The 25,475-nt window shown below is 34.2% G+C and overlaps 1 protein-coding gene across 4 annotated transcripts; it reads right to left on the bottom strand.

Annotated features, from left to right (window-relative positions):
• Positions 1-1,126: 1,126 nt before the first annotated feature.
• LOC147382478 (histone H3-lysine(4) N-trimethyltransferase ATX1-like) lies at positions 1,127-24,561 on the bottom strand. 4 transcript variants are annotated; one of them, XR_015174072.1, is made up of 26 exons: positions 23,360-24,109; positions 23,188-23,239; positions 23,035-23,109; positions 22,539-22,758; positions 21,716-21,839; positions 21,333-21,437; positions 19,931-20,118; positions 19,735-19,827; positions 19,534-19,631; positions 18,332-18,502; positions 16,563-16,694; positions 16,309-16,356; positions 15,995-16,112; positions 15,844-15,909; positions 15,681-15,742; positions 15,418-15,474; positions 12,931-12,999; positions 12,566-12,764; positions 11,611-11,895; positions 10,695-10,756; positions 10,517-10,594; positions 7,964-8,059; positions 7,707-7,810; positions 7,478-7,622; positions 3,270-3,330; positions 1,127-1,412 (listed from the first exon to the last, which is right to left on the bottom strand). XR_015174072.1 is itself a non-coding variant. In XM_086429459.1 (26 exons), the coding sequence occupies exons 2-25, from the start codon at positions 23,866-23,868 to the stop codon at positions 7,481-7,483; spliced, it is 3,153 nt and encodes a 1,050-aa protein (XP_086285585.1). In that variant the 5' UTR covers positions 23,869-23,985; positions 24,346-24,561; the 3' UTR covers positions 1,127-1,412; positions 7,478-7,480. The 4 variants fall into 4 exon arrangements, 2 of the variants coding, with proteins under 2 accessions (XP_086285585.1, XP_086285584.1); XR_015174073.1 differs by lacking the exon at positions 3,270-3,330 and adding an exon at positions 2,601-2,812; XM_086429459.1 differs by lacking the exon at positions 3,270-3,330 and adding an exon at positions 24,346-24,561 and having other exon boundaries at positions 23,360-23,985.
• Between the last annotated feature and the right edge of the window lie 914 nt (positions 24,562-25,475).

Here is a 25,475-nt window from a genome sequence, read left to right as displayed (position 1 = left end):
TGTATTAATAAACACATGCACATAACTCAAATGCTTGAAGCATTTTATCAAACAAGTTATGGACATAACTTCCCTATGAAAAAATTCACTAAGAACACATGATTGAAAGAACAAAAACTGGGTAAAGCATTTTATCAAAAAAGTTATGCACATAAGTTCCCTAACAAAAATTTCATTAGCAAACACATGATTGAAAGAATAAAAACTATGTACTATTGGTGAAAATTTTTATCAAACAAGTTACATACATAACATTCTCTATCAAGAATTTTAAAAACAAATACATGATTGATCAAATAAATGGGTTTAAAGAAATTACCTTTGATGATTAGGTTCATTCCCCGATGGTAGAGCTCCTCTATTAGAGTTGTTCTACATCAATTGGTCTGTTCCTGGATGGATGGTGAAGAAAGAGGACGAGAGAAAAAGAAGGGTGGATGGAAGTGATGGCTGAGTAAAAGAAGGGTAGAAGAATAATAGATGTGGGTGCCAAAATCCATTTTTAAAATATATGGATGCCCTTAAAAAATGGGCACCCTAATAAATTTTTGGGATGCCTTCCATGCAGCCTATTATCGAACAATCATGTTTGCCCGGGACACATGCAGCCTTAAGTTTCATCAACTTGAACACGATGAGATGACCATATCTATTGGAGCCTTCTTCAGTAGATGCATCAAATAATTTCTAGAATGAAGAACTAGAACCTGCTAAAACATAATACACAGATTGAAAACCAGAGCAGCAATGCCACTTTTAAAAAAAATAAAAAATACTTCTTCCCTGTGATGAGCACTGTTTTCATGACTGAATAATCTTCATAATCACCACTTCGTTTATTGCCATTTTCGTAACTAAATCTTGATCAGCAAAAACAGCACCAAATACTGGTGTTTTACATACTACACATCGATCACCAACAGCACCATTTACTGCTGTTCTAACAACAAAGTTTTGACAACCATTTTTTTTTTTGGAAGGTACCTTCTGAGGTTTTACATAATGTAAATGCTGAGAGATAAGTAATCGGGTCAACAAATGATGCCATATATGAGATAAGCAAAAAAGTCCAAGTTGCATGAAACTATAGGACTCACTCAGATATATTCAAAAAATCATGCGGCCCTTTCAAATTAAAATAAATATATATTGGAATTTAAATAATTGTCAAAATTTGTACATTATAAATCAGATCAATTTCAGCAATTTTCCTTTCTTCACATGGACATTCTAGCTTCTCTTAATGTCGTGAACAGAAAGTGGACAACCCCATTCCATGCATTAATGGGAAAGGGAGTAGATACATTCCATACAAGATTTTCAGAAGAGATGCTTCCCATTAAACAGGGCGTTGAAATTGCAGTTTTTGAATCAAGTAGCACACATTCAGATAGCCCAAGCGAAAAACCAATCTGCAAAACATGAAAATGATCAAAATTGCAAAAATAAAAAACATAAAAGCTGAAAGACATTGCAGTTGAACTTAAATTTCAGTTTTAACAATGAACATCAATGCTCACACTTGAGTTCTCAAGATCTGCAATAGAAATCACGGTAAGAAAAATTATCTCATCCGTAGTTAACTATTTGCAGAGATATAAAACTTCTATATGTATTGAAACACTATCGTAATGGATTGAATTTCTTTACCACCAATTAATTTCACCTCGGTGGTAACTAGTAACAAACATAAAGAAAAGCACGGTAGCAAAATATCAATACAAATATTCCCTAAATGTCTTCATAATAAAACCTTTACTTGAACTAAACTACTGTGTTTGAACTGATAGTGGCTTGTCTTTATTGATATCTTCATAAGCATGGTTTATGCAAATAAATGAGAATAGCATTTCATTGCGAACTTATAATTTATTCTTCCTAAAAAGATAGTACATAAAATTCAAAGTTGTTCTAGACTAAAAATAGCCAAACTTCCTTTTGGATTTTCTGGTTTGGAAGTATTGTAACTAAAACTTCTTGATACAACCCAAAATTCCATCAAATCCAGTCCCACCAAGGGATTTTAAGTGAACTCTAGAAAATAACTCAAATCAATTAGATGGATCTATTAATTATTTGAAAAATCAACCTAGTACAATCAACAAAAGAAATTTGGTCTAGTTTCCAAAAGAGGAAATTTCTTCATGAAAATAACAGGAAAATTGTCACCATATAAAATTTAACTTAATTCGATGGGTCATTGAACTTATTTTCCCAATAATTTTTCTAAAGCCTTGTCATATTATTAGAATTATACTCCCAACCATGGTTTAAAATCTCGTTTAATTTCGATATTTTGGATTTTTCAAAAACGGCAACATATCCAAAACACTCTGATACATATGAAACATTCATACCGAGTCTTTCAAAGGATACCTAGGTCAAGGGATGTCATTAATTTGATAATACAAGGAGTTCTCAAATGTTTATTTAAATATAAAAGGGTTTCTAAATCCTTCAAGTATATGAAGGGAGACTAAGGTCAAAGGCATATTATCAATTTTAAAAAACGGGAATGTTGAATCTCGTCATCTCGATTTGGAAAAAAAGAACAAAAGAAACAAAAAAAAAAAAAAAGAAGAAATCAACCAAAAACTAACCTTGAACTATGGCTCTCTCTCAATATCTAATTCCACAAGTCGATCTCAAAAACCCTAGTTTGTGGTGGCAGTGGTATCGATACAAAAATCACCTGTGAAACCTTAATTGAAGACAATTCCCTGACCGATAAACCAATTCTACTAGAGAATGCACCAAATTTCCCTTTTGAAGCCATGAATGTTTCAAGTATATAGATGTATCGTGTCACGCCCTGAAAACCGACACTAAGTCTACTCAACAACATGATTGGAGGAGGCTTAGCCCCGCACCAAATCTCAAGAATTGAACATAAACCTTGAGAAATGCGGGGCAGAGATCCGTAACAACTCAAAACCTATCGAATTAGATACAATGCCCCGAGACTCTCATGATTCCCAAGATATGAATCAAGAGTCAATGTGACTCAAAGACCTTTCTACCCATAGAAATTTCTTTTACTAAACAAAAAGTTAAGTATTCTACGAGCTAACAAGTTATATCACAAGAATCTTAGCTAAAGCATAAGTAATACTATCATATATGGATGATCAATGTTATATCATAACGCAATGATAACAAAAAATTCATAAATAGAGTATAGCGGAAATAAGATACCAAATACATCCGAAAGAACAATATACATATAACCAACAAAAAGGAAAAATCTCGACATTTAACAAAAGACCTACAATCAGGGAATGGAGACCACAACAGCAACAAACAGATGGCTCCTCAACGCATGATAAACATCTACATTCATAAAATAAAAATAAGAAACTCATTTTTTTCTATGCTTTAGAAACAATTAATCTGAAAAATCAAATCAGCTGATTGCTTGGTTAAAAAGAATTTTAAAAAAATAAAAATAAAAAATATCTAAAAAACGAATGTTGTTTGATGGAAAAACAATAAGATAAGCTAAATCAAACAGGCAATTGATAGAAAAGGGATAAAATAATCCTACAAAAAAAAATGTATTGTTTGATGTTGATATTACTTTAATTTGAGATGGAGCAGCACTCTGTGACAGGCATCTATTGGATCATGTAAGAAAATCATTTGGTTTAGATAGAACCAGTTTTGGATCCCTTTGTTTTTTGGTAACTAGTTGTTCAACCATCGAACCAAGTGAACTGCAAGTTTCATGAATTGATTTATAATAAAAAGTCCGTAGAGAGATGAGAGAGAGAGAGAGATCCTTTGATTCTGCTGTGCTTGGATTGAGATTGAGAAAAAACTGGAAACTAAAACATCTATTCTATCTTTTAGTGTAAAAAAGACCGAATTACCCTTTAAAAATGTCATGTTTTAAAACCTTGTAAGGGTATCTTATGTCCAACGAAAGAATGAGAAGATGCTAACTTCCACATGAGTGCTTGGACGTTAGCATTCAGTTCTATATATATATATATAAATGCTCAAATGCAACTATCTACTATATGTCATCTACTAACAAAAGCAGACAAGTGAATCTCATGATAATCGCATATCTAAAGTTTTGTATTGATAACAAATTGATTTCAACTCACTTATAGTTATATAAAGATATATAATAACTATGCATGCAACATCATAATAATACATGAGGTGGGGTATATCTCTAGTGGGTCCAAGCTTGAAACCAATCTCCCGATCAAAATCGGCTATCTAGTCGCATGGATTTTTACTTTGTACTGACGTAAAACGATATCAGGGTCCCAATAGTTTACCAATGAGGGATTCTGATGTAGATAGGCTTGCCAACACGTATCTCAATGCTTATGGTTGAGTTGAAAAGAGCAAAATTGACAGAATCAAATCAGTCAAAATCGAGTCATCTCAATTTTATCAACTAAGTCAACTTGGTCCAATCTTTGACCGCTCCACTAGACTTGGTCCAACTTCTCTTAGGACTCTTTTCTTTTATTGAGTTTCTATTTTTTAAGTTGCTTAAGTAGTCCTAGTTAGTTTCTATTTTAATTTACAAAATTTATTTTCCTATTAAGTTTCTATTTCAACTTTAGGAAGTTTCTAATTTTTTTATGTCTCTTCTTTTCTAAATTCATTTTTATTCTTTGGGTCATAATTAGGACTTTTGGGTGTCCAAATTGATTTCTAATAGGTGTAGAAGTTTAATAATATGTTATAGATAGATTAGAAAGTTACTTTTTGGTATTTTAGAAAGTTTCTTAGTTGTTATGATGGAGATATAAGGAACTCCAATAAACAAATTCAGCGGTTAGTGTTTTTGGAGATTGATTAATAAAAGAAAAAAAGATTTTTTTCTCCCTTCTTTGTTTTCTTGAGCATAAGAACCCGATATTGGTTCTTAATTTTAATGTCTACGAGTAATTTCCATCAATCTCAGACATAGATTGAAGTTTCTAGTATGTTTTGCTCGACATAAAGAATTAGAGATTCTTTATTACAGAGCCATTCTCTTTTAACATAAACCTAATTTCACCTTAGAACCTGATTTTTAACATAAACTCTAAGTTTGTGTGCTCTACCCAACATCAATTGGTATCAGAGCCATGCTTTTTTTTTTTTTTTTAAACAGAAATTCATTAAAATAGAACGAGGCCGGCCAAGCCATACTCTTTTGTTCTTCATCACATTAATGGACATGAGGAGCCACGATCTTTTAAAAAGTTTATGTTTTATAACAAAAACCTCTGAGTTTTTGCTATAGAATATTTTTGTTTTAAAACATAAAAACATTCTCTATAGTCTATTCCCAAACGATATATGCAAAAGTATGTGCATTTACTAATTATGTATTGATGAATTTTGGTGGTGTGTACTCGTCGTGAGGATGCCTAGAGATGTAGTTTAGGAGTAATATGGTTGATAATCAATCTTGGATATGGATAGTAAACTTGTTATGATTATGGGTAGGTTATTCAGTGTGTACTTAGAGATGGAACATGACTTTGGAATTGACGAACAATTTCTAGGTATTTATGGAACAATTTCTAGGTATTCCTTTTAATTTATAAAACCAGAATTAAACCAATTATTATATCGATAATTTATCATCTCACCGATTTTGTCAAGATTTCTCGCAAGTAAGACACTTACATTATTTTAGTATTAATCAGTGAGTTAGAAAAGGACCATAAGGAAGAATTGTACTAAGAGTTGAAGCCAAAACCGTACTACGAGCCAGACCCAGATTCAAAGGTCGTTCCTTGAGGAGCCACCTATCAGCCGTTGTTGCAATCTCCATTTCTCGACTATAGATTTTTTCTTAGATGCCGGGATATATTTTGATTATATATATAGTCTTTCAGGACCTACTTGGTTTATAATTTTCGCTATACTCTATTTATGACTTTTTATTATAATTATGATATGATATGACACTGAACATCTATATATGATAATATCACATATGCTTTAGATAAAATTCATGTGTTATGATTTGTTAGCCTATAGAATAATTTAACTCTTTCTATTGTTAAGTAGATGGAATTTCTATGGGTAAAAAAGTCTTTTAGTTATATCGACTCTCGATCCATACCTTGGGAATCACAGGAGTCCCAGGGCGTGATATCTAGAACCCGATAGGTTTTGTGAGTTGGCAGATCTCTCCGTTGCATACCTCGAGGTCTATGCTCAAATCTCAAGATTTTTGAGCAGGGTCGAGCATCCCCCCAATAATGTTTGCCAAGTCAACATAAGTGTCAGATTGGAGGCATGACACAGGCCGAACAAACCAATATCGTCGTCATATTATGCCTTATGCCAATACTAGGGTGGCAACATAAAACATAATTTTTTTATTTTTTTATCGATAAAGATAATTTATTGAAAAGAGAAACCGGGGATCGAGATGACCAACCCAAAAATAGAGATAACCAAACAGACCAGAAAGACAAAACAAAAGCAAGAGGGAAAACAAAAGAACTCAACCACCAATTTAGACTGGCTGTAACGAACACACCTGGTCCAAACGCACTACAAAGTCTTCAAAGAAGACCCCCTTGAAATCCTTATAAAACTTACTCCAGGAGAACATGATCTCCAAAACTGATAGAACTAATCCTTCCATCGTAGAAACTTTTTCCTCAAAGATACAATGATTACGGTCTTTCCAGATACCCCAACAAATTGCAAAAAGGGCCAAAAATCAAATAATCCGTTTAGAATACGAGAAAGATATTCTCCACGCCAACTAAGATTCCATAACCGACTTGACTGATCAAGGAAAACAGCCCACTATCCCAAATAGAGAAATAAAGTGCGACTAAACGTAATGAGCCACCCGACAGTGAATGAATAAGTGATCCACCATTTCCGCCTGGGACTTACACATGCAACACTGATTCAGCGTGATAAAACCTCTTCTGATCAACTGGTCTATAGTAGCGAGTCTCCCTAAAGCCGCCAACCAAAGGAACACCGATATCTTCAGAGGTATCTTACCACCCCAGACAAAAAAATGAGGGAAAAGCATTTTACTACTTGGCGCAATGCTAACATACAACGATTTGACCGTGAACTTCCCATCCCGTGTGCCTACCCACAGTCTCTTATCTATCGAGGAACTCGGCAAATAGCTATTCTCCACCATAGCGACAAACCTCCCTAGTGAATCCACCTCCTAATCATTGAAAGTTCTTCTAAACCCAAAGTCCCAGTTGATAAAACATAATTTATCATTCCATTGCATCTGGACTTCTGGAGCCATCCCAAAGGATGACCATCAAAAAAGGCTAATATTGCAATAAGGTAATATCCAAAAATATTTCAGACTGAATTACGTTCTTAACAATTTTTTTGTAGTACTATATCATATGATCATGGCATCCAAACACAGACTTAGTTGTGATGCATTAATAGGCTAAGATATCCAAAGAGGCTTTTGTTTAACAAGTATATTCAAAACAGGAATGAAGAATTTAAGTCTGATTACGTCTTATTCTCCAGTCCAATCAATCAGTTTGCTGCGAGGTACATGTAGCTTTGCCACTTGCTCCTCTGCTTCAATGTCATTGACAACACCACGGCATCTTGGGAAGCCACAATAGCATGCAAGTTGTTCATCAATAGAGAAAAATCTGTAAATATAATGTAAACGAAAAAAATTAAGTACCATAAGAAAATGAAAAGAAATAAAAAGGCATATAAGACTCGAAGGAAACCTGTAATCATATGTCAGTTCTTCCCACTTGTTAATATCTCTTTTAGCAAATATAATTATATGTTCATCACCATGAACACTTATTACTCTTGAATAACAATTAGGCTGCACAAAAAAAGAAACAGAGACTGAGGGATCTTGGAAATAATACTGAAGTGATAGGAATACAAATAAAATTATAAACAATTGTATATAAATGATTGCATTAATGATTAACTAAATGAGCAAAGCATAGGAGTCTTTAAAAGCAATACATACTTCACATGAGTGATTAATTAAATGAGCAATGCTCCCTGCCCTGGTGGCATCTATGACACGCTCATCATCAATTCGAAACATGTATGTCCCAGCACCCTGCACGAGAATTCAAGTATTCAGGCACTTAGCTTCTAGGGATTTAATTCTACACTGTATATTACTCCTACATCAAAGCATTTAGAATAGTATATAAAACAATGAAAGCAAAAAAACACATTTTGTTTGTGTGTGCTTGTGTTTGTGTTTGTGTTTGCATTTACTTGGTCTTTATATTTGGCTTCTATTGTCATCTCAACCAATTTTATTATAATATTTGCATTTACTTACTATAAAAAAATTATCTTAAGTTGCCCTTTCGCTTATTTGGGCCATATATGGTAAGAACATTACATTAAAAAGTTCAAAGATTTATCTCATCATCCAAGAGAACCATGCAATCTAAAAGGTTTGGGTGGAATGGAATCTAATAGTGGAGGAGAATGTGTGTGTACGTGTATAGGGAAAAGGTTGCATGGCCAGAAGGACCATGTAGAGCCTAGACTGAGCTCTTCATTTGGGCCACGTGGATTGCCACATAGGTCCAAGTGAAATTTCAGCCCCATAGATTTTGTGGTCTAGATTGGATTTGAAAAAAATAACCCAAAATTTTTATAAAAAAAATCATATCTTTTTTGGCCAAGTCTTGACTTTGAAAATGGATGGCCACCAAACTCCCAAATTTAAAAATTAAATCCAATTGTCAAAAAATGTCTTTTTTCAATTTTTATTTTGGAGTTCATAAAATTTTATGCTTTACACACATATGGCACCTAATCATGTTTTTTGTTGTCACATAGACATGCCGTCCATATAAGTGGTCCTTCGGTCCATATAACCCCCTGATGTAGATAGACTTGCCGACACTTATCTCATTGACTATGATCAAGTTAAGATGCATCAAAGAAATAAATCAACAACATTGATTTAGTCAAATCAGTCTACTCAATTTGACTAACTGAGTCAACTCGATCCAATCTTTGACCGATCCTCAAGACCTAGTCCAACTTCTTTTAGGACTCTTTCTTTTATTGAGTTCCTATTTTTTAAGTTGTTTAAGTAGTCCATTTCAATTTTAGAAAATTTATTTTCCTAGTTAGTTTCTAATTTATTTTATGTTTAAAATTCGTTTTTATTTTTTACATTATAGTTACAAGTCCTTTTATTGAGTTCTAATAAGATTAGAAGGTTAGTAATATGTTACAGAAAGATTAGGAAGTTACTTTTTAGTATTTTAGAAGATTTCTAAATTCTTATAAAGGAATTATCTATATAAGGAGCTCCAATAAACAAATTCTAGAGTTAGTTTTTTTAAGATTGATTAATAAAAGAAAAAAAGGAGAGACTTTTCTTCCCTCTCTTTGTTTTCTTTTGAGCATAAAGCCCAATATTAGTTCTTAACTTTAGTTTTGCGATTGATTTCCATCAATGTCAAACACAGATTGAAGTTTCTAGTCTGTTTTGCTCAACATAGAGATTATTCATTACTCCTAGTTCTTGGGATATCACCCTAGAACCAGATTTTGAACATAAATTTTAGGTTTGTGTATTCTATCCTACATCACCCCCTCTCATATGTATATGTACGTATGTGTGTATATATATAAGCAAAAGAAATCCCAACTAATGTACAAAACATAGGGTCAATGCACCACCCAAAGAATCAAAGACAACTTGGCCCTAGGAGACACTAGTCAAGTATGAAATGGCAGAGTACTCCCTAAAGATCAAAAAAACATCAATAAACCTTTGATAATCCAATTGGAAAGGCAGATTTAAATAAAGAAAAAAAATCAGAGCCATGCTCCAAGGTCTAAAAAGCTTTAACTTTATTTTGGAGGCCTTTAAGAGTTGATGGTGACCTTGCAAAATGCCATATAGGGATCTGAAAAGATCATTAACCTCAGAGGTTATTAAAATACCATTGAACACATCGAGAAACTCACAAAAGGTTGGATGGTAATTTCATGTACACCCTATAGAGAACAAATGATCGGATAGATTCCATAACCTAAACTTGCACATAGAACCAAGTTCATTGAATTTCATTTTTCTCTACTTGTAACATTTTTATAATTAATATAAAGATTCTCAGACATCTCAAAAGAATAAGGAAAGAAAGCACTGAAGATTTTAAATCAATTACTTCTTGTGAAATGGTTATGGAAATTTAGAGAGGTCCTAGAGTCCAAAAGAAGGTTTACTGCCTCCAAGTAAGGGTGAAGAAATTTGGAATGGAACAGTGACTCTATCAGATTTAGCGTTTTTTATTTCTTTCCTTGTAATGGTTGGCAGGTCATCTCAACCTATTAGCTTCTTTTTTTGGTTCCTTGTTTTTCTTTAAATTAAATTCTTATAATTGTCAATAAAAATTGATTACCTTACTATACTTAAACAAGGTCACTATTTCCAATAGAGGAGCCAAAGCACTGAATAAACCTATTTGTAAGTCCAAATTCTTCAAACAGGTTAGTGGGTTGGCAAAGGAAGACAGAGAATACAAAATAAAGAACTCACCACTAATGAATTGTATATGAAATGTTCCCTTCTATCGGCTATTGAAGGCCTAACAAGTTCACCAGTATACTCTATCACCTGCAACACATTAGATATAGTTACATATCCATTCAGTACAAATTGATACAAATAAATAAAATTTATAAAACCCAAACAAAAAAAAATCAAATTTATTTACCATGTCCCCAGCTTTATGTGGAATCTTTGCAAAGATGCCAAACCCATGTATTCCAGATTTCCCTACAAGCAACAACAATAATTAAGCAAATTAGATAGAATAGGATCAATGAACATGGAAAACCTTACACCATGCAAATGACTCCTCAATGCACTTTATGTCTCAATTGAATAATAAAAACAATAAGCAATCATATAATCTCTATGCAGCTTGTATAAGTTGGGATACTGACAGCTGAGTTACTGCACGTCTATTTTCAAAAGCGAAACTATTTTAAACCAAAACAAAACATCATTACTGCATCAAAAATAAGCTAATGAGATTTTAAGGAAGCCAGTATGGGTTTTATATCATGTTTGATCTCTTTGTGAATGCAACTTTCACTTTGATCATAAGACCATAGGACACCCGATTGTATGTCCCCAAACATTTAAATTCTTGTGGTTTTGTTGGTAGTGTGTTTTCGGGCTTGTCATCTCAACCACCCTCCCATGCTTCATTAATAAAAACCTTTAATTATCAAAAAAATAAAATACTTTAAACAAGTGAGGCAAAAAATTACAAAGACTAGCCTAAACAAACAAAACGATCAGTAAATTTACAGTTAACGAGTAATAAAAATCATTAATATTAAGGCGATGTTGTTTCTTCTAAAAGGAGCAAGAGCATCCTTTACCAAGTCTACGGATTGATCAAGATTTGCTTGACTCAACTAAGCATGAAAACAAATTATAACTGGTTGAATGACAGCAAAGGTTGAACAGAAAGGTTTGTTTAAAAATCACTAATTTCATGGTAAAAATGGATCAAAAGAAAAATGAAATGCAAGATGCAAGAACTAATTTACAGAACAATGAAAATTATTAATTACTAATGGTGAAGGGAAACTCCTAAATAAGCAGGCATGGTTGCTCACCGAATGCTAGTCTCTTCCTGAAGGTTTGCCTCATGTGTTTGTACTTCTCAGCCACAGAAAGTATATTCTTGGGTGTCTCAGGTTGAGACTTCATTCGTTTTTGGAGGCTAGAAGAGAATCTTGAGAAAACAAGTTCATTGGATGAGGATATGTTGCCCATGGTTTGTTTTTGGCAGCCACCACTAACCAAGTATGGTCTGTTTTCTAGAAATAATCGTTTCAAAGATGCAGCAGCAAGGGCTTCAGGTTCTTTCCGTCCCCTCCTCCCAAAAAAATCGTAAGGCTCTGTTCAACAAACAGGAAAAACAGAATATGAACCAAAATAAAATAAGAATTATATAAGAGCTTTAACTTAACCAATTTAAATACTAAATTACTAATATCTGAAACCAGAATTTCCCTGGAAATTAACACTAGAAGAACAGAATAATGGGCATAAACTATTCAGTCCACTAGCCTTAGTAAGTTACTAACGGTCCCTTGGGATCACATTGTGGCATCCAAAAACATGATCCGATGCTTCAGAGTTGTATAAGAAAAAAATTTATGTACTTTCAATATATATATGTTGAATTTTAATTTTACAATTTAGAAGTTCCATGGAAATTCAGTAGCCATCCATCTCAAACTTTAGATGAAGCCCAAAAAAAAAAACGAATTGAATTTTTGTTTTTTGGATCTGAGTTTTTCCATGAAACCTAGAGGGGTGAGGTGTTGAATTGCCAATTTGATAATCCATTTTAGCAAAATGACACTTAGTAGGGCTTAAAACCTTACTAAGTTAGTAAGGAAAGTGTTTTTCTAAACTATTTGTATATTACAACTTGAAAACAAAACTAATGAAGATAAATAATTATGATTAACGCACCCAAAAGAGCTAATACCCCTTCAAAAATATATTACATCTCTTCAGAACAGTTGAAATAATAATACAGGAAGTTTAGAAATAGCATACCACTACGAGCACAGCCAGATGGATTGGAAGGAGGAGTGTAGTTTGAACAGTGCCGTGCAACTAGCCCATTTTGATCGTCAGCAGGGGACCGCTCATTAGATGGCTGTCTATGCTTCTTGCAGAAAGAAAGTAGACGAATACACTGATCATCCTCATCCTCATCAAAAGACATCAGATGAAGTTTGTCCTCATCCTCAAGCTATTTAAAAAAAAAGTTAGTTGATAATAAGAGTTACAAAACGGAAAAGCATTCCCAATACAAAAAATAAAATAAACACTACCCAGCCAATAAATAAAAGGTACAAGAAACTAAAGGTATGCATTACAAAAGGCAGATATTAAGCAAGCGAACATGAAGAAGATACCTCAACACAAAGACCGGCAACACGTGCACAAAGTGGATGATATGCCACCCGACACGTGGGATTGGAACACTGAAAGTAATTAGCCAATTATAAATGATAATTATTTGGAAAAGAAAATAAAAACAAGAAATAAGATAATAGCTAAAATATATAAATTTAGATGCTATGAATAGAACAAGAAGAGAAACAAAACATGCTGGTGTAGCAAAAACCTGTGCGTGAACAAATCTCCAAATGCTCTTGTTATGCAAAGAAATTGGATATCCTAGCTGATTTTCAAAACAGAGGAACCACTAAAGTGGTCGTAGACACATAGCTATGCATTTTCCAGAAGCAAGGAAAGTCTTATCCTTTTGCCTTCACGTTTCTTTATAATTTATTTAAGCTACCAATAAGTTAGTCTTTACTCCATATACAACATGTCAAAGGGGCATTGGCCTGACAATCTAACAAACTCTTCAGTTGGATGCTGTCTCACATCACATGATTTTTGGAGCCATCTCTTGATAAATGAGAATCTTCAGCTGGATTGTTTCACTTAAATTTTCTATATGACCTGATGAAACATCTAAGATTTGAAGTCTGCGCCTAAATATAAGGCAATAGTCTCCACCAAAAAGAGTAAGAAACACTTCTATTTCATTGAGAAAAAATATCAATTTACAACAAGAACTAGATTGAACCTTTACAAACTATAAACTAAGGAACAACGGCCACTAAGGAATCTTTAAGATGCAAACACTAGAACCTGAACTTGGGCACATATGACTAAGGTAGACTCAGCCATTCAGTGTCGAAATTTCCACTAGAAGTCTTACATCCACATTTTCTAGTGTTTCCTCCTTCATGATATCCATAAAATATGAGGCCATGCGAAAAAGAAATCAAAAGTCCTCCCTCTTCTATATTTCTCGGGTTTGAGCTTAATTACTAGAAACGCTAGGAAGGCTCTATGTTGGAAGTGGGAGCGTCCTTAAAAATTAGAAACTGGACAATTTTAAACCTAGAAGAGGCATTCTAAGTCAAAGCTTTTTATTACAAGTCTTGTAAAAACGGAGTGTTGTTGAAGGACTACCTCAACAACCATCACAGAAAACTTGGCATTCGTATGGAAACAAGTTCCACACCGTTGTAGCTTCTCAAACAATTTCATAACATGTTACTAGTTATCAGACCTTTCCCAGAGAAAACAATAGTAAAGACAATGGTATTAAGTTTTGGCATATTTCCATGAACATTATTGAAAAAAATAAATTAGTAGTAAATAAGAATGGCAACCAATTTCATGAGACCAAGGAGATATCTCATGGCTTCCATAGGAATTTTGATGATTCGGAAATTTCCCCCAGTTACATATAAAGAAGTGGTTGGGAAATTGAATTGGTTGGAGCTTGCTTTCTCGTCATGGAAGTTCTGTTATTTATTCCACAAAAGATGATAGAAAGTTTGGGCTTTGAATCAAAATGGTTTATTCAAAGTCGGATCATTTTATGTTCATCTTTATATGTCTTCTAGTTCTTACCTAGTTTCATGTGTATGGACATCAAAAATCCTACATGCATCTTCTGATAGGGTTCTGACTGAACTATTTTCTCAATCATAGGAAAATTTTGGTCACTTCTAATCTATAATGATGAAACCATTAATCATCTTCTTAATATTGCAAGAAGAATTTGGAGGTTTTCTTCTCACAATTCAGGCGTAGTTGGATCCTTCCCAAATACGTTATGGAGCTTCTCTGAAGTTGGCATAATAATGCATTCTCTTCCATGGGCAATTGTTTTGAATTTTGAGGCTTATTCCCGTCCCCGTGTTATGGGTCATCTGGGTCAAAATGATTATAAAGGTTTAAGAAGGAATCGGTGAGGAGATTCATGCTGCTATTCCTAAAATCAAAGCTCTATTTTGGAGACCCAAGTTGTTTGGGGCGTGTAAGGCTTTCTTGTTGAGGATCTTGTTGTGTGATGGGATAGTGTTGTAAACGGAGTTGGGCACTGTTTCGTATTCTATTGCTCTTTCTCCTAGGTAAGTCCTTCGTACCTCCTTGGTGCTTTTGTATCTCTTTCATTGCAGTTCCCTTTCTTTCTCTAATCAATTAACTATATACTTGTCCGGCCCCCAAACAAAAATAGCTTTAAATAGAACTGAAAGGAAGAATAGGTTAGTTCTGCAGAACCCATATTTAAGGGTTAGGCTTTGATGATGAGGATGATGATGATGAGAAATGGCACAGCTCTAAGTAAGGGCATAACAGCATTAGCAGTTTTAGCTCCTGAAAAGCTGTTGCATCATCCTTTTCTAAGACTTCAGATATTTGCTATTATAAACCAAGTTCTCTTTATCACATAACACTATGGCAGTAAACCATGGTGAAGATGGAAGTACTTCCATGTTAGACATTATTACAACAAAGAAGAATGGAAAATGTTACCATGGAAAAAAATTAAAAAATGATATTAAAAGGACAAAATATCAATTACAAATCACCTGGATGCATGCTCCATAAGAAACACCACAAATGCTACACAATAGTTTCCAACGGTCCTGTGTATTTCATAAAAGAAAATGAACAAAAAAATATAAGCCTGGCTTTACACATTATGACTGCACTATCAGAGTTTATAGTGGAGCTCGAAAGTGCCTATCAAAACATGACTTAAAAGTTTATCCAGAAAAAGAAAAACTTCTTGAAAATGAAGGCATCCTAGATTAAGGACAAATAATAACAACAACAATAATAATAATAATACCTTGTTGATTCTGTTCAGCCCATCAATGGGCTCCATTCTCTTGATATCTAATAGACAAGTCTCTGAAAATAAAAGGCTCAGTTAACACATAACAGTCCATGATTGTATTTTCAAACTAATAAACGCAACAAAACAAAAAAACAAAAATTATAAATTTACAAACCAGGTATCCATATGGCGCAAGCCAGATGAGCCCAGCGTCCATCAACTGTAGGCTTCATTGCACCCCCTAGAAGAAAAGCAGTACCCAGATTCAAAGACTACATAAGCCATTCCTGTTCAACTGAAAAAGAATTTCTAACACCCAAAGATACCTGTAACAGGGCAGAGGCAGCATGGTGGAGGAACTTTGGGTGCCCCAGGCCGACATAAGTTGCATAGCCAAAGTACCCCATCAACAGGTTCCAATTCACCATAGCATCTAGCGTGTACCTGTGAAATCATTGGCAACTTAGTAGCAGTTAAAAAAAATCAAAAGGAGAGGAGATACTAAGAACAGATATGTCTATAGGACAAAATCAACAAACTAAGGACGTCAATCATCAATAGCACCAAGAGTTGAAGCATCTCAATTAACATAAAAACCAGTTAAAAATCAAATCAAAGATGTCAGCAGAAAATTTCATACCATCATTCGACAATTATCACACTGCAGGAACAAGTTATTCTCATATTCCTGAAAGAGCAACAAGTTCATGATCAGCTCAATTTTAACCATTAAATAAAAATAGCTCCATAATAAAACTACCCATATAAAAAATTACTGGTTCCACACCATGCAAAATAGAAAGGCAACGCTGCAACTCTAAGTACAATACACCACAAAATAGGCAAGAATTGAAGCTTCCAACCAACTAAATGAAACATAATATAGGCCATCACCTCATCCATGTGGCAAACACTGCACTTGTCAAAATCGTTCCATGCAACACGAACAGATCTGTAACCAACAGATAGGTCACGATTTCTTTTGCAACCAGAGTGTATTGAGGATAGTCTAGAATTCGATAACTCCTGCCAAATCCATAACTTTTTTTCAGTCTGGAAACTACAGTATAAGATAGTAAAAAGTAAAGACTATCATTTGATCAACAAAGTATGCTTGTACAGTTTGTATAGGCTCAAAAAGATGGCTGGAAGATTTTCATGAAAACAAATAGAATAGACAAAAATCAGAGATGTTAAGGAAATATTGTAAACTTTACAACCAGACAGCGAACTACAGACTATTAAGGATTACCTGACAAATATTTTCCAAGACTTCATGAATCCTCTCTCCTTTAACAGGTAGTAATGCAAATTACAACTTATATTATACTACATAAATGTGTGTTCGGTATACACGAAAATTAGAATTACAGCCCTCGTAGAAGACATAATACCTAATTGAACAATAATGAAAAGAACAAAAATGAACCATGTATCTGTAAACTTTAGCATAAGAACTCGGTGCTTGGACTTGAAACTTGACTGTCTCCTTTGGGTTTCATATACATGATGATCAGGGTTTCAAAAACCATTAAGTCTCGCACAAGGGCAATACCACACCTTATCTACACCTTATTGCTTATTCATCATTCTGGTATTGTAAATGGAAGGCTTCTTTTGTTGTTCCACCATGGTAAAGGTCTTAGATTCCATGATCACTGTTTTAACAAAGGACATATTCCTTTTCTCCTCCATCTTGGAAAATCAGCTTTGATCCGGACCAAACCACATTCCTTAATTCTGGCCATACTAAGAAGTAGAGGACTTGTGGAAACAAAGGCTGGTAGAGAGAAACCAATGCATAGTGAAATGAAGAAAATTGTTGTTGAACTCCGACTATTCAAAACTGCTTTCAACATTCTTTTTTTCTTGTGAAGGAGACTGAACCCTTAACCAGTTGTGTGCCTATTTCAAAGTGCCAAATTATTCACAAAATTAAAGTTGATCGATGTTCATATAATTGATGTGTTATAATATGATTCCTTTGACTAATAGTAACATTCTTCAGTGCTCAAGACAAGTTTTATCATCAACTATAAGAGCAAGACCTTTCTCACAATGCGATTTACTTTATTTCAATCACAACATACTAGAGCAACAACTAACACATTGCACGTCCAAAACATTTCTACTATAAAGATTTAGATCTATATCGATAGAAGTGATGACTGCCAAGAAACATGCACGTGATATGTATACTCTGGCAATCGCTATCATAGCACACATGCTCATATAAGACACCAAATACTAACAATGTGACCAGTTTTGGAGCTACAGTCACAAGTAAAGCTAGAAAGTGATATCCAAGATACAATAATCACTATATACAACTAGAAGGTGGCATGTGCAAACGCGCATGTAATAGAAGGTCTTATTTGTAATTTAAAAGATTGATTAAAGGGTTTTTTAGATTAGCTATTAAAAAAAAGATATTTTTGTAATTTTAAAAACTAAGCAACGTGATTTTAGAGTCATGGGTTGCAATTCTTTCTTGGTTTTTGGCAAAAATGACCCTGATAATATTGAATTTAAATATAAAAGTGTGGGCATCTATGACCACTCAAATTTTGGTGTCGAACCACTTCTACTCTGCCTTCTCTCATTATAATAGTAAAGATAATAAATTTGCTAAAATTTTATGCTCAAAGATGAGAATGCCACACCTGTATAAGTTTGGATACTTTAGGATTTGTAAAACCAAACATATGAGAACCAGATTTTTTTATCTCCTCCACACCACCTTCAGCATGAAAACCATTAGATGAAGTGCCCAGCATCTTCCTTATCCTTCTGTAAATTTTGTTCCAGCAAGCAGATGGAGTGGGTCCTTTAAACTGCAAGAAGAAACATATAATGAAAAGATGCATATAATTGCATCCAAGGAATCAAGGTGAATGATAGAACGAAAAATGAAGTGAGCACTTGAGTAGCACAGGTAGGTTGGGCCATGAATAATAAGAGCAGGAATGCCAACACATCCATGGAACTCACTGTTGGGCAAATCGGGCGAAGTTCGGGTTCAGGCAATCTGATGTCTATGCCCAAACCCAACCTGATTTGACAAGGTCAAAAATTTGTTAGCCCAAACCCTAGCTAATTGTGCCCGAACCTGACCCAAGGTTGGGTTGAACCCATTGGGTTTGGCCCGCCTAAGATGCAGTCCTAATGTGAAAGCCCTCTACAAAGAGGTACACATTTTTTCTTTTTTAAAAAAGAAAAGACATTTTTTTGCATATCCATATGTATAACTTTCTTCTGACTGAATGTGATGCACTCTATATTAAGAGAAGATCAAATTACCATATCAGATCTAACCGGAACTTAAACAGAAGAGTATCACCACATCTAATAGTCCAGTCATCAGATTGGTTTATGATTTAATTTGACCCAACCAATATGGAGTAATAATTTTCCCTTCTCCCAAAATTATCAGATACTAATGGATTTCTAGTTTGTTTGAAGCACAGAGATGTTTTGTTCCTTCCATCAGTTGCATTAATGGCATTTGGGTCATGTGAAAATTTCAAGTTTTAGTTCCACTATGTTTGCTAACATGGAAACTGATACAAGTCTATGACAACTTTTTTGGTAAGTACAAATTATACTATAGTAATATATAGAATTTTACCATTACTTGTGCAAAGAAAGAAAAAGTATTAAACTCTCAAAAGTCAAACATAAAAAATAATAATAATAATAATAAAAAGTAGCCCTAGAAAGCACATCAGGATGTACATTCTACAAGAGGAAAGCCATATCAAGAGAAAACCATTAAGCCGCAAGCCCACAAACTACACAAACAGAGAGAAGAAATCAAACCAATCATTACCAAACAAATTTGTAAGATGCAAGAAGATTAACTAACCTGTTCTCCATTATCCAATGTTACTCGGAATAAAGGTCGAAACTTAGATTCGGTGTCTCTTAGGACTTCCATTTTATAAAAGGTATTTACTCTTGGATCTGAATCAAAAAAGTATAAGATGACGTGAAGCCTTTATTCAGAAATAACATTTGAATTTTTAGAAACAGATCAAACAAAAAATTTATGCAAGGTCTATGTCACCTGTTACTGAAGTAAACTCCCTCACAGCAGTATATCCTTCAGGCCAGATGCATCGCTCATTATGGAAATACTCTGAATCCTTGACAATCTTTCCTGCAATAATCATGCAAGCACAGAAATTTAACAGTATAAGAGTGTTCAAAAAAATCAGACTCTTTATCATGACATGGAGGAAATACAAACTGTTGAGAGTTACCTAGGCTTACTACACGCAAATTGCCAATCTCAAATGGACAAGTTTTGGTGCATTCCAATTTTCTATGTGACCCTTCATCTTCTTTATAATCTTCACCAGAACCATCCTCTCCACTTTGATAACCATCAGCTCCATTGCCTTTTTGAAGCTCTAGCATTCTATTTGGAAGCTTTTGTTCACTAAGATACCTGTTAAAAGCCAAATGCTTAAAAATGTGGCATCAAATTCATACCCATAATTGCAACTCCAGAAAGAGTAATTATGACAAGTAGGTAAAAAATTGGAAATGCTCCAAAGTGGGTGAAGCTCCTGATGAAACTCATATTACAGGAAAAACAATGTGACAGATTTCTAAAGAATTTAGTAATGGGTGTTGTAACAAGTTGTATACTTCATCAAAGCATTACATTTTAAAATACGGGACTTCACAAAATGAAATCTAATAGAACTTAGTTACCTGAATGAAAGGGAATTATCTTGCTTACAAGGGATTAAGTCTTATTTCCAATCCAGAAGCATCCAGGGAAGTTGCAAAATGCAACCCTTAACATTGTTACAAGATGAAACTATTAATACATCATATTAAGAATGTGGAGGTCTGTAAACAAGAAGATTTTGTCTACCACACGACACCTGATCTGGATGGCCAAAAAGGCACCACCTCGACCTTCAGCCCTATAGAAAGTATCAGCATTCCAAACATCTTTGAACAATACAAACCTCCTCAAGGGAGACTGGAATACATCAAAGGAAAAGAACCAATAACGCAACCTAAAGTACTAGTTAAAGTCTTGATATTTTGAGCTTTGCAAACTGGTGAGTAGATCATTGGAGTCATTTGGATCACTTATTGGTTCATTTTTAATGCATATATTTAACCCATTAAGGGGTTGGAGAGCAAGCCTAGTAGTTCGGATTAGTTTTGTTATTTAATGGTGTTTAGGGTAGTATAGGTATTTCATTTATTTCCTAAAAAAAAATTGTCTTAATCGTATGTTAAAAACATTTGTTATAATCAGATGGCTAGAATCGTTCCAATCAATATAAATTTTGGGATATGACCAATTCGAGTTGTTGTAGAACCGGGAAGGTCAAACCAAAACCACACTTCCAAGTGAGCAGCTTTGGATGACAATAGTAGGAAATGAATCCATGCAACCCAAATAGGAAAACTTTCGCCTTCAACGAATTGATGACTTTCTTGATAAATAAGAGTTTTTTTTTTGGTCTTAGATTATGCCTGACACACTCCAATTAAACTCCTAATACAATTTTTTCAAACAATATAAAGGTAATGAGCATAATCACCGTAACTAACACACTAACATTCATCCTTTCCAACTTGAAGCGAAATTAGTATACTAGATAAAAGGGGGAAAATAGTTCATTCAGATATACTTACACTTTTGCTTCTTCTAAGCTTTGACGGAAGTTTTCCCGCTTGCACTTCAAATGGAAAGAATCAAGAAGGCCTTTAAGAAATGAAATAACCTGTTTCACACTAATCCTGGATAATCATATGAGAACAACAGTTGGTTTAAATGACTCCCCAAGATGAAATATTCACAAAGCTGTTCAAGATAACTCATTTATTTGGATGTAAAAGGCTCTATTAATTTTTATTTTTTTTGATAAGTGGCCCTATTAATAACAGCTTAAAGGTAATAAATCATGTGTGTGTACATAATATATATATATATATAGAGAGAGAGAGAGAGAGAGAGACTAAAATTGTACATTTAAAGTTCTAAAACATCAACTCTAAATTCCAAAGCAGTAACAAACCTCGCAAAATCATGGGTTCCAAAAAATTGCACAAGAACTGATTTATCTCCATTAAGTAGCTTAAGACCTTTAAGTTCACCAATCTCAGATTCATTCAAGACAATTGCTGGCCAGATAGCATGACCTGCAACAAAACAAATTAGCATAAAGAACAAGATTAATGGAAATGTCTAAAATCAAGAAATAAGAGGCATGATTCAAAACATCGGAATGCATTGGCCGATGCGTATTGGTATTGGCCGAGACCGATGTGAAACATTAAATGTTATTTCGGGAATGTATGGAAATGTTTTGGAATATATTGGCTAATATAAGATCGCTTTTTTACTTGACTGAAATATTCATTCAAAACGACAATTTAAACCTTGAATAAGAGTGGCAAAATTTTTCTGCGTGAAATATCCCAAGAGGTTTTGTTTTCAAAAGCTGGAGCTCAAGGAAAAACATGCAAAAGATAAGAAAAAGTTTAATTGCATAAAAAATCGATTTGAGATCTTCAATAACTATGACAAACAACTAAATATATTGTGGTAGAGCCAATAACAATTGTGGATGTCTTTAGGTGGGAGTCTTTGTCTTCAGGGTAATGTGGTAAAGTTTGTTTCCCTTTGTACTTTGGCTTGTTATCTCAACCGCCAGCTTTTTAATTTAATAAACTCTTTTTACCTGTAAAAAAGTTACAATTGTGGATGTCGTTCTAAAAAGTGGTATATTCAACAACTAGTTGACGAAAAGAGGATAGCATTACAATTTCGATGTCTCAATATCAAAATTCATACCCAATTACCCTTCATTATAAATATAAGGCAAATAGCTAGCAGACCTGTAAGTTTTGCCCATATAATATCCCCAGGTTCAAGCTCTTGGTAGCCATCTTGGGCAGCAGCCAACCAAACCATCTCACCAAAATCCAGACCATTATCCACCTTGTTTGAAACCCTATATCTCAAGTTCAAATGCTGCATTTCATCACGAGTGAGAGAAAATTTAATCCTCTCCTGACAAAGGACCAAACTTTCATAATCACCATCTTCATATTCAACCTGCATTTTGTTTTGCATGCATGAATTAGCACATATTTCTTCACAGATTTAATATATATATATATAACAACTACGTAACAATGTACACCCAAAATCATAAATTGGAGCTTTGGGTATTTCAAATAATCATCAAAAAAAAAAAAAAAAAATTAAGGTTTGGTTGGTTGAATGAATTATGTTCCTCTATTCAATCCTATTTAGTTTAAGAGTTTCAAATGAAACAATTTATAAAATAAAAATAAAAATCTAATGACACAAAAGAGCTTAGAACAGTACATTGTGCTGTTTGGTCTCTGAATTATACCCAGTGATGCAACCGGTATACCAATCACAGTCCATTGGCCAATAAACCTGCAATTAAACCAGTTCATATTTTAGGAACAATGCAGTAATAACCAATTCAGTATATAACGTCAGTGAGCCACTCGCCTTGCATGCTAAGCCAACAAATGTGGTTGGATCAACGTCCTCGTAACTCAACCTGAATCAATTTTAAAAAAATGAAAATTTTCTCCAAAAAACTAAAAATAAAAAAGAAAGCTTGAAGTAGAAAAATGTGATCTTGTTATAAAGAAAATTAAACATAAAAAATAAAACTTACTCAATCCATCGCTTTCTTTGAACCGAACCAGAAGAACCCTTGATCAAATCAGTCTCCTGACGATCCTTCGATGATTTGCTATTCCTCGTCCTTGTGGACACATCGCTTGTACAATGAGCCCTACTTTCTCTCAATCGAGGACGATCAATCCCACGAAAAGTGCTTGAATCATCCCCAAATTCAATCAACTCGCAATTCTTCTCCAATTTTTTATTCTTCTTTTTGGAAGCTCGATCTTGAGTTGTGTCATCGATAACGATCACATCCGAATCACAATTTTGGCTGAAATTTTTAGGGGTTTTTTTAGATTCCGATTCAACACGTTCCACCAAAGAATCGAAGAATGAGGGTTTATAATCGGAATGCCGAGACTTCTTAGGGCGACGAGTGTAGACTAGAAGTGAAGATTTCTTCTTCTGTACCGATGGTGATGATAGATCTTCTTCTTCGTCAGGAGGATCTTCGAAATGATCGATTATAAGCTTTCGAGCTTTTACTTTCTTCGACATTACGTTGGAGGATCCGCTAGCGCTTACGCATGGAGCTGTAGCAGAGTAGACGCGATGAAGAGGAACGTAGCGTTTCGGTGTACCAGTATCTGTCTCTTCTTCTTCGTGTCTGAACTTCTGTAACGGAAACGCCATGGAAGGAGAGAGAGAGAGAGAGAAGGTCAGTTTTTTTTTTTTTTTTAATTCGTTTTTAGGGTTTTAAAGGGGGAAGTGGACGGATTGATTTTTTTTTTTTTTTTTTTTTTTTTTTTTTTTTTTTTGGAGGGAGGCTCTTCCCCTAAATATCCTGTTTCCCGCCGTGGTATGTGCCAATGTTTATTGTGTAGAGAGAAAAATTAGAGATACTATTTTTCTCTGTCCATATCTATACTGTTGAGAACAAAATTGAAGAATGGAGAATGAGTGGAAACAAATATTTTTTATTTCCTTTGATAATCCAGTTATTAAACCTATATTAACTCATAATTAAAGACTTACGGATCATCATCGTGACGCCATTGTCACCATCGTCGTCATAGTGTGATCTCCATCACCATTGTCATCGTAGTTGTCGTTGTCTACCTTTTTTCAAAAATATTCGAGTTAGCGAAATGTGTCACCTTTCATCATTCTCTTCTATATGAAGTAAGAATGAATTGGATCGATGCAACGAGACACACAAGCAACAAACACATGAGGTATCTGAATGTTGAGTGATAGCATGTCAGGACATTTTGAGAGGTTGTAAGGACTCGATAAATAGCCGGCTAAGACCCCGTACATCAATTGCCAAATTTATGGAAATCGACTTTATTTATCAGAACTTTGGCAATGGAAATGAAAACCTAGAGTTAACACGACCGAAGTAGCAGATATCTTATAAACAATCATTCATGATTTGCGAGGTCATTATCGAAAATCGATTTCATGGTATAGACGCTAATGGCCTCCCCCTCTATGCCTTGCGGTAGTGATTTCGTTGGCATTATGACCTAAGGATCTTGAACTAAGAAATATACCCTAGAAGTTGGAAAAGAGTATCCTGATACGAAGAAATTCTTCCATTATTAACGAGTGGAAGTAAATATTACGAAATAAACAATGTTATTCATCATTTATATGTAAAGCTTTGAGGATTGAGATCCTTTTTTCTTTCCTTTTTTTGATTTGGGTGGAGGAGATACGAACTTACGAAATTGAAATATTTGGCAAAAAAGGCCTCATATACATACAGCTATAATAAAATTTGGGACCAGCTAATGCACACCACCCATTACCGATTGCACTCCATCACTTAAAAAATTCCCCTTTGCACTTCATTAGAATGATTCCACTCAAAAAATAATAATAAATATTGCACTCCTTTTCTTCTTCTTTCCCAACCATACCCATATAAACTATTGTTAGTTCAATCATGTTTGTATAGTCTAATATATGCGCAAATATAAAAAATCTCTTGTACTCACCATGTAACCGAAGTGATATACCAAGGAAGGATTGGTTTCGATGATTTTAATGTGCTTAAGAAACTTGTTGGAATTGTCTTAAGACTATCATAATGAAGTGCAATTAGTAAGTTGAAATCAATTTAAAAAATAAAAAACAATTTTTTTAATGTTAGAGTGCAA

Source organism: Akebia trifoliata, chromosome 16, assembly GCF_017979445.1.
Source record: "Akebia trifoliata isolate Shusen 1 chromosome 16, ASM1797944v1, whole genome shotgun sequence".
Taxonomy (NCBI): Eukaryota; Viridiplantae; Streptophyta; class Magnoliopsida; order Ranunculales; family Lardizabalaceae; genus Akebia; species Akebia trifoliata.
The sequence above is the reverse complement of the archived record's forward strand: the minus strand, read 5'-3'. Positions and strand labels throughout refer to the sequence as shown.

Excerpts from the sequence above, each read along its gene's own strand:
- LOC147382478 (XM_086429458.1), bottom strand. The coding sequence starts at position 24,003 with ATGGCGTTTCCGTTACAGAAGTTCAGACACGAAGAAGAAGAGACAGAT. Across the intron at positions 18,503-19,533 it reads CATTGGATAATGGAGAACAG|TTTAAAGGACCCACTCCATC; the intron begins GTTAGTTAATCT and ends TTCTTCTTGCAG. Across the intron at positions 16,695-18,331 it reads AAGTATCCAAACTTATACAG|GAGTTATCGAATTCTAGACT; the intron begins GTGTGGCATTCT and ends TGGATTTGGCAG.